This window comes from Mauremys reevesii, linkage group 7, assembly GCF_016161935.1.
Source record: "Mauremys reevesii isolate NIE-2019 linkage group 7, ASM1616193v1, whole genome shotgun sequence".
Classification (NCBI taxonomy): Eukaryota; Metazoa; Chordata; order Testudines; family Geoemydidae; genus Mauremys; species Mauremys reevesii.
This window is the reverse complement of record NC_052629.1, coordinates 28568128-28581383: the sequence shown is the minus strand read 5'-3', so window position 1 is coordinate 28581383 and position 13256 is coordinate 28568128. Positions and strand designations below refer to the sequence as shown.

The 13256-nt window shown below is 35.8% G+C and overlaps 1 protein-coding gene across 5 annotated transcripts in view; it reads right to left on the bottom strand.

Moving 5' to 3' along the window:
* Positions 1-13256, bottom strand: part of ADGRA1 (adhesion G protein-coupled receptor A1) — a 463966-nt gene that overhangs the window by 272049 nt on the left and 178661 nt on the right. For all 5 annotated transcript variants that reach the window (XM_039481827.1, XM_039481825.1, XM_039481824.1 and 2 more), the window contains 2 exons: positions 6788-6859; positions 66-137 (listed from right to left, as the gene is read on the bottom strand). In XM_039481827.1, the coding sequence (XP_039337761.1) occupies positions 66-106 (41 nt within the window). In that variant the 5' untranslated portion in view covers positions 107-137; positions 6788-6859. The remainder of the gene's footprint in view (positions 1-65; positions 138-6787; positions 6860-13256) is intronic.

Here is a 13256-nt window from a genome sequence, read left to right as displayed (position 1 = left end):
ATATATGGTAACAACAGAGTTGTATGATATCCAAATCGAATTTTACATATTGAAGCCATACTTACAAGGCTTTCAGAGCTAATAGCTCAGAAAAAAGTCCGTTCATGAGACTTGAAAAAATATTCCCTGATAAATTCCTAGAAAAGAAACAATATATAGTTACTATAACAAATAAAAGATGCAAACCAGTTATGTTATATGGCAGAATTTTGCTGCTGTTAATTAAAAAAAGGTTACTTCAAGGTAATCCAGACTAAATTGATTAATTTAATATTGAGAAGAGTTTAGAGAACATACTGAATATGTTTTATGTGTAAAATGAGACTAACTATACGGCAAGTTAGTTTCATATTCTAAGGCTGAATTACATTATACCTTCATGAAAATAATATTTTCATATTAAGCTTCTAGGAAATGTAAACTTTTTCTATAAACTACAAAATGATCCAGCTTCATGGGATCAGTCAAGAGAACAGCTTATTTTAAAGTCTGTGGTAAGAGGATTTGTCCATGTATTTGCTTTGAAAATTTACTACTGTCTTTAAGGAACTAGTCTGAATAGCTCAGTTCTAAATAACTCTAATTGTCTCTGGTAATTTATTCCTGAATGGCTTTTAACTCCATGACTACAAATATATCAATGTCCTTTTGCATTGTCTAACCATATTGTTGCACTCAATGCATGTTAACATCAATGGCAAATGCCCAAATGTCAAGTCATATTCTCCACTGCTATACCAGTTAAATAAAAATTGGTGTAGCATCTATGATTAAGGTTTCCTTTCAGATAAGGCACATATTTTTGGATTGCTGACAAATGTTTTTTTCTATCTAGGCAAATAAGTAAATGCCTGACACCTTCTGAATTTACATGACTGAATTGAAGACGGCTGCAAAATTTCATGTCTCAGAGGATTGTTCAGCAGAAAATGTGTTGTTACCAAGAAGAAAATAAGTTGTATTGAAAAATAAAGATTCAAGCCTTTTTGACAGAAAAATTGATTTTTTACTGATTTATATTTCTGTTCTGTCTACAAAGTAAAGAACTCAAACTATATTGAAGGTAAGCATTAAGTTTAAAAGTACTGTTTAACGAATGAAGCCTTTGGCAAACTGTAAATACTGTAATCTGATAAAAATCTTTGCAGGGACTGCATTATATACAGGGACGTGTGCCCAGATGAGTTCCTGCCTGAAAGATGAGGAAGTATCATGGGTCAAAAAAAGTTTATGGAGTTCTTTTAAGAAAATAACTTATTTTTGAAAGATAATATTACTTTTAGGGTGTTCATTCGAGAAAAAACTGTACTGTGCATGAAGTCCAATGACAAAATATGCAGCTTGGATGATAATGTATGAAGCCATGAAGATAGATGTTGTAAAGATAGGAGATGCTAAAACCCATTTCCATCCTATTAGACATTTTGGTCCAATTTTGTGAAATACTTTGTACCTTGCATACACATCTATCATAGCGTAGCAGGAACTGCACCCTATTTAAGGCTCTATTACAGAGCTCAGATTAAACAAGAACTTTACATCTTTATTTAGTAATAATCTCATCAAAATGGCAAAAACCAAAACAGAATATAAACGGAATACTATATGCATTTTATCATGCTTTGATGAAAAATGAATTTATACAGAAAAAATAAATTGATATCTTATTTGCACTCTAAAGCAAACCCTCAACAGTGACCTCAGCAATGTTAAGGCAAAAGAACTTCCCAAGTGCATGGAACACGTGAGTCAGATTTGCTGATCTTTTGATACTTGATATGAAAGCAGATGAAGTCACTGATAAGGTTTTGTTTCACCCTCCAAGTCTGATGAAGCTGCAGTATGTATTGCTTTTAGGGATCTGCTAGAGATGGAAGTAAAAGCCTGATGGGGTGTTGCAGTGCATTACTGACTGTAGGAAATATGGAGATGTAAAGGAATGCACTAGACTTTCCCCATAAATTCTTATGTCTATGCTTTTAGCGTAACATAGCATGGATGGAGCTATGGAATTTGGAGCTCTGTGGAATTTTAACTCTAATTAAATATACTTTTTGTTTGCTGATATCAGTGGGAGTTGAGGGCACTCAGCATCATAGGGCTGGTCTACACTAAGGGGGAAAATCGATATAAGATACGCAACTTCAGCTACGTGAATAACGTAGCTGAAGTTGAAGTATCTTATATCGATCACTTACCCGTCCTCACGGCGCGGGATCGATGTCCGGGGCTCTCCATGTCGACTCCGCCACCGCCGTTCGCGGTGGTGGAGTTCCGGAATCGATAGGAGCGCGTTCGGGGATCGATATATCGCGTCTAGATGAGACGCGATATATCGATCCCTGAAAAATCGATCACTACCCGCCGATACGTAACTCTAAAGTCAGTGAGACCAGTGTTTACTTTTAGGCACATGCTTAAACACCTTGCTGAGGTCCTCAGGGTTTCTCAGGGTGAAATGGACTGATCAGGATTTGACCTACACTGTGGTAACCTAAATATTTCTGAATCATCTGCCATCAAGAGTTTTCTGTTTTTCTTATTTGCTGTAACAATGAAGGATGAGAATATTCTCTTCAGAGTTTTAATCAATGCTAAAGCTGCACAACTAACACTTCAAAAGATGTAAAACACACACACACACAGAATAATGATAATTTATAATCTTTTTCCTTCCCTTTTCTAGTTCCCCCCCCCCCTTCTTTCAAATGAGGGAGTGATCCCAGCATTTGACTGATGGGATGACTGTTTGTGGGTATCACAGAAGTGAAGTTTGAGGAGGGATTTAAGTGAAAATAGGGAGGACACACGGGGCATTTGAATAGGCATAAGAACAGCACTGAAGAAAGTATAAAGATGAAAACGATGAGTAGATAAAGGGAGAGGCAAGGAGAGACCAATTAAATGTGGGAAGAAGTTGGGGGTTGGAGGGGGGAATAAAAATGAGAGAAGAGGTGTAGGCTGGGGCAGGTTCCAGTGGATAGTTTCTTGATACCCCTGCAGGAATGTCAATTAGATTCCCTACATGTTACTTGTTTTGTACTTTATCTCTACAGTGTACAAAGTGATTAGCTGCTTCAATGACATTAACAAAGTCACAAGAGAATTTATTATATGATATTATCATAAAGATAACTACTGATGATGATTCAGAGTCAGGATGAAATATAAATCAGATGTACTTTAATCAAATAATTGCAAGTAAGCAGCAAGGTGTGTTTCATACTTTTAAAAGACAGATTCAGGAGTAACTGTTTGTCAAAGCATGTTTCAGGCTGGAACATTTTATAGTCTGAGGTGCTAATTTATCCAGGCTCATCAAAATAGACTCTGATGTATCATTAAAGTGAAAGCCATAATCTTCTGCTGCTCCTGATACTTAGTTCAGAGTAGAACAGGTGTTTAAATTATTAAGAGCCCCATTCAACACCAGAAATCCATTTGCATACCTGGTTCCTGGAACATAGCATTGAAACATGACCCTTGAGAAGGCCAAAAGGAGATATGAAAGACTTGTTACATTCAATTATGTCACTTACAATCATGTTTAGAATATAAAAAGCTCACCAAATAGAAGCATGGCCAAAGGATAATATACAAGCCAGGAAAGCCAAGCCAATAGATTAGCGAGTCATAACAAAGCATCTTTTGAACCACCTGGATTGCAGTCAGTTATACCTGTCATATAACATGTATATATGCTCTAGGATCATTTTGGTACTATTCCATTTTGGCAAATTCATCAGCTCCAAGTAAGTGTAAAACTTGGATTAATCTCAAGGAAAATAATCACAAATCATTGACAGAGAGTGATAAATTCCTGGAACAGTGTGAAAACTTTGGATTTCAATACTAACCAAAAGTTCAACTCCTATTTATTGCAAGGTCTGAGACCTTTTTTTGGCACAAGCTTTGGGCAAAATCTTCCCTCATCAAGGGGTTTATGTTTTTATGTGGATTCAGTGGTTGCACTTGAAACCCAAATGAACTTAAACATGGCAGTTATCGATGAATTTATTAATCAAACTTCCTGCAAATTAAATAAAAGAGTAACAACTCTTAAAAGACCTTGCATTATGTTAATCTAAATGAAATATATTCCAATTTCCTTTGTTTCACCTGATATTTATGCTTTTAAACAGTGTAAGAAACCTAATCTCTCTAGTTAGCAGAAGATAACTAGAGATATATCTGCCTTGCTCTTTCCAGTAGACTTATGGCTCTCTCTACTGGTTCTAATAATATGGCCTACAAATGATGGCTTATACTTTGTCATGCTAAGGTAGTAAGAGAGCTTAGAAGAGTTTCTACAATAAGTAGTTGCAGCATTCAAAGAGCATGTATGTGATTTCCACTTTGCTGCTTCAGTTACCTGGACCACGCTTGATTGCTTTATCAGTGCCAGTTACTAATTTAAGAACTTGTCACCTTCGCATCACTGGCTCATTTTTACTGCTTCAGTGCTTTCAAAAATGTGTATATCAGCACTACGGTTATGCTAAATAAATGTTTCTACACAACTCTTCTACAATTTAGCTGTCTCATGCTCCTCAGTTGACTAGTAAACATGCTTCCAATTATATCAATGGCAAATGCATTATTACCAGACAATTTTCTGTATTTCAAACAGGTGCTAAACAAGTGAGAGTCTGGGAAGTATTTGTTCATGAACCACCAAGAAAACCCCAAGGTGCTGCTATCCAGATTCAAAATATGGCACTAGCATGGAATTAGGAGGCAGTGCATTGTTACCACCTTTTGGACAAGAGATAAAACTAAGGTCCTGACCATTTGTGATAATTAAAAAATACCCTGACACTTTCCACAAGAGTAGGGTATTAACCCCAGTGCTCCTGGCTAAATTCCAACTTCATTCTACTTATGTAAATAGCCTTGATAGTTTCAAATAGATCCAACATTCCTCACTTATACAATATTGCTGTATATTGCTAGAAACTGCCACATGCTACCTCAAAAGGTGGCTTCCTTTTCTTGGTGAGTGAGGAGAATTCTATATATCCTATAAACGTGTTTACTTGAATTAGGCCCATGGATCATATTCTCAAGCTTACTGAAATCAAAGTGCTAATTGGTGGATCCATTTGTAGAATTTAAGAACTTTGGTTCTGTTTGTTTGACAGGTACTATACAAGTGTAATATATAGTTTTATGTTCAGAATATACTACATATTCTCACATAAGCACTAAAACTTGAGAATAAACTACTTATTTCCTATTGGCTGATCAAGACAGCAAACTTCCAAAGGTTCCTTCTGCACATGGATAAACTTTTACCATCTGTTAGATGCAATGACACACTCCTTTCAACTTCAGAATGCTTCAGTTCTACTACTAAATCAATAGCTTTTATAAGAAGTGATTCTTCATTAAATGCACCACTTGTTCTGAGTTTCAACATCCTTGTTGCACTAACATATCATTACATACAAATGCCAAGAAATTCAGGACTGAATGATCCACATGTACAATGAAGCAATTATGCAAGTTAAATTAATGGCAGATAGGATGCTGACTGCTTTCATAAAATTGAGCTGCCTAAGTTAATGTTTCCACAAACAACCCAATTTGAAGTACCCTGGCTTTCTAAATCTCCCCTAATTTGATAGTCTATGGACTACTTTTTCTCAACTACCATTTTGAGTTTTCACTGTAATATGTTATTGCACATTTAAGATTATAAAATATTATGCAATCTGTACCAAATATAAACAGGTGATTTTTTTTTTTACCATTATGAATACCAACATTTGGGATTATCATTAGTAAGTTTGATCTGAGCTGAGTTTTCAAGCTATGCAAAATGAAAGACATTTTATCTTCTGCCTCTTCTTGGTATGAAAATTAAACTTTCATTTGCATTCTTTGTAGAATATAGTCTTGATAGGTAACTTGGCTTATACCATAATTATATATAGAAACTATAGTAGAAGAATGGTAAGCAAAGTTAAGCCCTCAAAAGCAGAATAGGGCTTGAATAGGGGGGGGAAAGTGAGGAGAAAGGAAAGAAAGGAGGGAAAAAAATAGATCTACTCCCATGTTTCAAAACCAAATTTTCACCAAAAAAGGGGATCCTTTTGAAAATGATTTTGATTTTTTTCGAAATTTTTAATGAAAAAAGTCTTATTTTTTTGATAAGCTCTATTCAAATGTAGGAAGTGCCAAAATTAAGGTTGTCCACGTAAACTTTAATCTTGCCCCAAATCTGTGACAGAACTAAGAAAAAATCCATTTATTCCACATCCCAATCCAGTGTTGTGGGACTTAAACACAGAGAATGCCTTTAGCTTTTAGTATTGAAGGGAGGCAGGGGTCTTGTAGTACAAATTATATAATCGTGTAATTGAAGACTTCACCATAATGCATAAGGAGAAAGAGTAAAGGTTTATTTTTGCATTTAAAATGAGTTTAGACGCTTTAAAAATAAATCTGCAGGCTTTCCCTCATTCTGCATGCCCCAATGTTTTCCATACATAACATACCAAACAAATCAGATAATGGCTGGTTTACTATTATGTTCTTCGGCTTCACTCTTGTCCTAGCAGACTTGAGTGACAGGATCCCATTCTCTGTTTGTCATTAAGTGTCCAGGGGAAATCCACCGAAAAAACTTAGATTTCTCTAGTTTAAAATGTACAGACATGCCTTATTTTAAAATCCTTTGCAGATAGTTCAGTCAACATGAGTGACATACAATGTCTCGTTCTCCTAGTTGTAATGTGCTAAAGGCTTTTTAAAAATGATTATTACAAAATGGTATTGTACTCACAATTTGTGAAGATTGTTAAGGCCCACAAATATTTCTGGGGTCAGACATCCAATTCTATTATTGGAAAGATCCCTGAAACACACACACACACAAAATCAAACACATTAGTTGTGTACTACTGGTGTATACACCTACATAGCCACAAACAGCCTTGTTAGTTTTGATGTTAAGGAATTAAAAATACTATAAATGAAAGAATATATATATATATATTTTGTAATGTAACGTATTTGAATTTAACTGATTTTATAGCTTGTTTATTTTGATTATATGAACATAGTTATGTATCACTCTTAACAGTTAAACCTTCCTGTAACATATTGGATTGAATTTTTCCTTAATTGCTTTGTAAACGAGTGTCATGTCTCTAGAGGCCTCAAACAAAGTAAAATCAGTCTTCATCTCGTAGCAATAATTTTTAGCAAAATGTATTTAATAATGAGAAAATAACATGTATTTTATGATTTGCTGCATACAATAGTTTCTGCAGCCTGGACTGAACCCTAAGTATCATCAATTTTTCCCCTTATTAAGTTGCTCCACGCTCAAGGCCTCAAATCATTGCCAACCAGGATGGATTTGATTTAAATCAAATTGATTTAAATCATGATTTGAATAACTAGACAGGAAGATGTGATTTAATCATGGATTTCTACATAAAAGTGCATTCTTGTTGGTTGTTATAACCTTAATACATATTCTTCACAACTCAGAGATAGATGTAGGTTTCATTTTTAGAAGGTACATACTATACACTTTTATTTTGAAAACTTTTCAGATTAGTTTTACAGCTATATCAGAAAATGAATGATTGTTTGGTTATTTCATTTACCAAAAGTAATTGAAGCAGGTATTTATGAAGTCACTGGGAGATGAACTATCTCCAATTCAACAGGCATTTCAACAACATTAGCCTTTATTTCTGGAACACTGAAGTTTTTGGCTAGGAGGTGCACCAAATAAGCACTGCGACCATATGTTGGGACTCTTCACCCTCTTCTAAATAATTTCTTTTAATCTTGGATACATTTGCAGCATTGTCTGTGACCAAGATGCATACTAGACATTTGAATTTTTATTCAGTTTGTTATAGCTTTTACTGCTACTTCTCGTAAATATTCTGCTGTGTGTGCGCGCATTTCCTGATGTATCAATTGTTTCGGTAAGGAAGACATTCCCTTCTTCCCTTTTTCATACAAGCACATACAACAGGATCATTGTGGACATTGCTCCACCCATCAAGACTCAGGTTAACAATTTTACCCTGTAGACCTTTTGCACATTGCTCAATTTCTCTTTCTTGCACTTTATCCAGCAATTTCCCTGCAACATCTGCTCTGTTGGGTGGACTGTATCCTGGTCTTAATGACTGAACCATTTTAATGAAGTGTGGGTTCTCAATCATATGGAAAGGAGAGCTTGTTACATAAGCAAACCGGCAATTTTTTTCATCTATTACCTCTTTTTGTAATTTGCCGGTTGTGTCTGGATGATGGAGTTTTTTTTTCTTTTTGCAGCAGGTGAGAGGAGAGGGATAGCTCAGTGGTTTGAGCATTGGCCTGCTAAACACAGGGTTGTGAGTTCAATCCTTGAGGGGGCCACTTAGGGATCTGGGGCAAAAATCAGTACTTGGTCCTGCTAGTGAAGGCAGGGGGCTGGACTCAATGACCTTTCAGCATCCCTTCCAGTTCTAGGAGATAAATAAATAATTGGAGATATACCTATTTTGGGGGAAGGGGGGATAGCTCAGTGGTTTGAGCATTGGCTTGCTAAACCCAGGGTTGTGAGTTCAATCCTAGAGGGGGCCATTTAGAGAACTAGGGTAAAAATCTGTCTGGGGATTGGTCCTGCTTTGAGCAGGGGGTTGGACTAAATCTCCTCCTGAGGTCCCTTCCAACCCTGATATTCTATGATTCTACTGTGGCTATATGACATACATGATGTGACTGAAACACTATCAGTGGCAGATAACTCTGAAACTATAGAAAATGATGGTGATTTCAAAGGTGAATAGTCTTCAGAATCCTGTATGCTGAGGATGGATTCTCCTAAACAAAATAAGTCAATGCAGTTATTTAATTATTATTATTACCATACTGCTCATTTAGTATTACTCATTGCATTCACTGACACTCAGTACTACTTTAAAGGTGAAACTGTAAAATGTGCCTATTTCAGCTGTTTATTTTTTATCACAACTGCATCTAAAATGATAGTACCATAGAGTAACAGCTATATTTTTTGTTCAATCATGAGAATTCAAGAATATCCAGAAGAAAGACAGGCAGTCCTTAAGAAAGAAGTATGAAATGAAAAAGTTTACTGAAGATTCTGCATGTTCAGACACATTCCTTTCATCATCTTCAACACAGCTTCCTCAGAAGGAACACTTCTCATGATGTTGTTTTATTCGGACAACCAGGCCTTGTGTTTCTTTGTTGCACTGTTTGCATTTTGCACGCATGCCTGTCTTACCCACAGGTAGAGGAACTTCATTAAAATATTCCCAAACTGTGTCTCTTTTACAGCCTGCTGCCATTATAGGTTTTCCCCTCTAATGAGAGAATGGTATGGTAGATCTCAAATCAATGAAGGCTACATTCAGAAAGGCCTCAAGACTTCTGGAATATGCTACTCAAACAGTTTCACTTTTGTTTCTACTGCCTATCCCTCCCTTCTCACATTTATCTCCAGACTTCTTTTTCTTGTCCAGAGCTATTGAGCCTCCAACAACCTTCTATTCATTGAACTTTTTGAAACTTTGCACTTTTAGAGAGGTAAGGGATGGACTCTGTGTGCACAAATTTGCAGAGGAGTAATAGGGTTGAGGTCTGTTATCTCTCATCTCTATATATTATTTATTGATTTAAAAACATTTTTGCTGTTAACAAGCATGTTATCTCTGGAGACACAGATCCACAGTTTGAGAACTGCAAAACTAAGCATCTCTGATGGGATCTTCTAGACTGAGCACTGAGTCCCATTAGGTAGATAGAAAGATTAACCTAAATAATCTATACAGAAGCCCCCTGGAACTCCATAAAATTGGGTCCCCAATCCATGAACTATTGGAACTCATTTACAAAACTTTTCTTAAACATTACATGAATATATTGTCTCATACTATAGAATTTAGAATCCCTATTCCATGATCAGATATCTTTGAGCTACAATGTATCTTAATTAAAACTACTTTTAGATAGGATTTTTCCTCAAAAAGCATTTTATCAAAATACTCCAATTTAAATAAAAAAAATCCTATTTTTTAATTTTTCTTTTTAAATCATTGATTTTTATCCACCCTGTTGCCAACATTCTTCCAACTGAGGAAGACTGGATGAGAGTTTTGAAGCCATCAATACCACTTTTTAACTCACCAGAAATGTAACTCTTGAGAAATGAAAACAGTGTGTTGCTGCCTCTGCAGAATGCCTAGTGTCTGCAGACCAAAATTTAGAGAGACTGGCCCAAACCATAAATTTTGGATCTAGATTGCAAACATCCCCAAAATTCAGGGATGTTTATATCCAGGAGTTTGTGTTGAGACCTTGGGTCTCAAGGAGAAAACAGATTAGGACTGCAAAACTGAACACCCATCTCCCATGTGATATTAACACATAAACCATAAATGTCTTATTGGAGGTCTGTATTAAGAGTTCTAAAATGGAAAAGAAAAAAAGAAAAAAATATATTAGCCTTGAGTAAGCTTTCATTATGATGCCCATTTATACTCTAATTTCAAAGCTAACTTCTATATAGCTGACTGATAGCCATAATAGAAAGCTTAAAGCACTAATTAATAGTGGTCATAAAACCAATTTGTATTGTAGCTTATAAAACCAGGGTGGGGGCTGTTAGGGAAGCAGAGTGAGTGGCACCAATGGGGTATTTCTTCTGCGTTTTGTGTCATTGGTTTTCTTCATCTCCTTTTCCTTATATTCCAGTGTGCTTCTGACAAACATACAAAAGATAGATGCAGTAGGGGCAGGATATGAGCAGCTAGGACAGAAAATTCACAGAAGGCCCAGGTGAAGGAAAGGGGATAAAATCAACTTTTCTTGTTCAAGCAAAATAACATAATTCAGCAAAGTTTCTGGCTACATTGCTTGCAGTTTAACCGTCTAAACTCTACAAATAATACTAATCTGACCAAAGTAACAAACAGGGCAGCTGTTATGTCTCTAGAGCACCACGTAAGGGGTGTTTGGCCCTCCCACAAGAGTATACGAGCCACTTCATAAAACACTAATCCTCACTAGGTTTTCAACTTAACCTGAATGCCTCCTGCTCAAGGAGACACTCGTAGCAAGGACTCCAAATAAAACCATCATGGTATAACCCCAACTCCCTCCCCCCGCTAAAAAAAACCTCTCCCCAAACACAGTCTGTCATAGCAGTGTCTGTTCCTAAAGGTACAGATGGGATGGGCTGTAGCAGGTGTGTGAGACTCTCTCAACAGTACCCAAAGATTGGTACAACCCAACACACCAGAGTGATAACATGAGGCATAAAGAGTGTATGCAAGATTACATTCTATGTAATTCATAACTGTGAGAGCGTACAATTTCAAGAGGCAGCTACCAGGGCTCTCCCACCTTTACAAAATGACAGCTGCTAGTAAGGAAGCCTTTGCTGCATAATTCCAGATTTTCTACTGTATGTGTATTCTCAACTATAACCTAATTTCCTTATTTTCAAATGTTTGGTTTGTAATTTTAACTTAAATTTCTTCAACTATGTTTTTTGTGATAACTCAATGATCTAATTATCTTTCAAATGAACAGATAACCTTTTACAACATTAAATCTACTCTGTTTGGGAAACAGATTGCTATTGCTTCACATATTGTGCCACCTTTCTCTGCCACCCTGTTTTCTCCTATTATCCTCTGCATCTGTCAACACGCATGTCCTAAATAAGAAAGCAAGAGTAATAATTTGAGGAATGAAGTTGCCATCTTGTAACTAAATCCTCAGAATTTTGGAGAACCTCCCCCTCCCACTAAAAAATATTGAAGGAACAGGGCATCTTTTAAATCTCACTGTGTTTCATGTAATACTTAAAAAAATTAAAGTTTTGGATAACCAAATATTACTGTCTTTTTACTAGACATGAAAATATTATTGTGTAGCTAAACATTTTTAAGTAATTTTTAAATATAGCATACATTTTTCTTATACATGTCTCAATTATATTAGCTGGACTAGTCCAGAAAAAGAGTAGTTTGTGCAGCAATATTAAAAATGTTAATTTATATTTTTTCCTACCAAAAGGATCATTACCCCATAATGAACACAAGCATAAAACAGAAATATATCAGTACTTTTTCTAATATGTCAGTGTCACTGGATTGTCCAGGAAGTCTGTAGTTTAATTTAAAAAAACCAAACAAACAAAAAAAACCCAGCCAAATCCTAAGATTGTTACATGGTAAAACTGTATCTGAAATCAATAGGAATTTTGCCTGAGCAAAGACTAAGCAGGGATTTTAGAATATGGATCACAGTATGTGGCAAAACTGCAACAAAGTAGATTTCAGCCAAAAGAGAAAAAAAATCACAAAACTAAAAACTATCTTGTCATCCTATTCATGTAGTTCTCAAGAAGAGATGTGCAGTAACAGGCTATTTCTAACAAGCTACAGCCCATGTATCCTCTTCTCAGCCTCTAAAATAACAAATGCTATTTTCACAATATGTTGCATATGCTGGCAGTAACTGAAATCTGTTCATTGTAAACCATTTTTCCTAATGAAACATTAGCAAAGAGAAGTGACAGCTCGCACCAGCTTGCTGCACATACCTCTCAACTGATCCTTATTATTTTAGGCCCAATTTGCTGCATGTTACAAAAATCTGGTGTTCATTTTTAGTTGTAAAATATTTACATCAGAAATGTTGACTCATGAAATTGATCTTACAGAAAACAAATACTCCTCTGTTAAAGAAATCAGTCCCACATTTTTGTGCTTCCCAAAATTTCATTTTTTATGTATCCATCATCATTTTGTGTTAACCCATATGATAATGCAGTTTGCCATTGTAAATACTGTTCTCACAATACAATCAGTTCTCAGAAAGGGTTATACACAGGAGAAATTGTTAATTTTTATAGGACCCTGACAGCCTGCAATTTACCCAGCTCAGACACTATAACTATGTCTCCTTCAGTGGCCTATGTTACACTAGCTTCAGCTGCTTGCTGTATTACTCATGGGACATACGTGAAACAATAGTAAATGAATGCAAGTACAGTCAAAGTAATTACAGCATTCAGACTTCAGTAAAGTTTTTTATTTAGAGATAGCTCTGGTTGATATTGTGTAGTGATCTTCTACTACCCAAGAACATTCTCCTAGTGAATAAGCGTGGAACATATCAGTACCAAACACAGACTACATCTTTTTAAAGTCTGGCGTGGTATATCTCAGGATTTCCGTGGGTGACTAGAGCTCCTGCTGAGCAGTCTT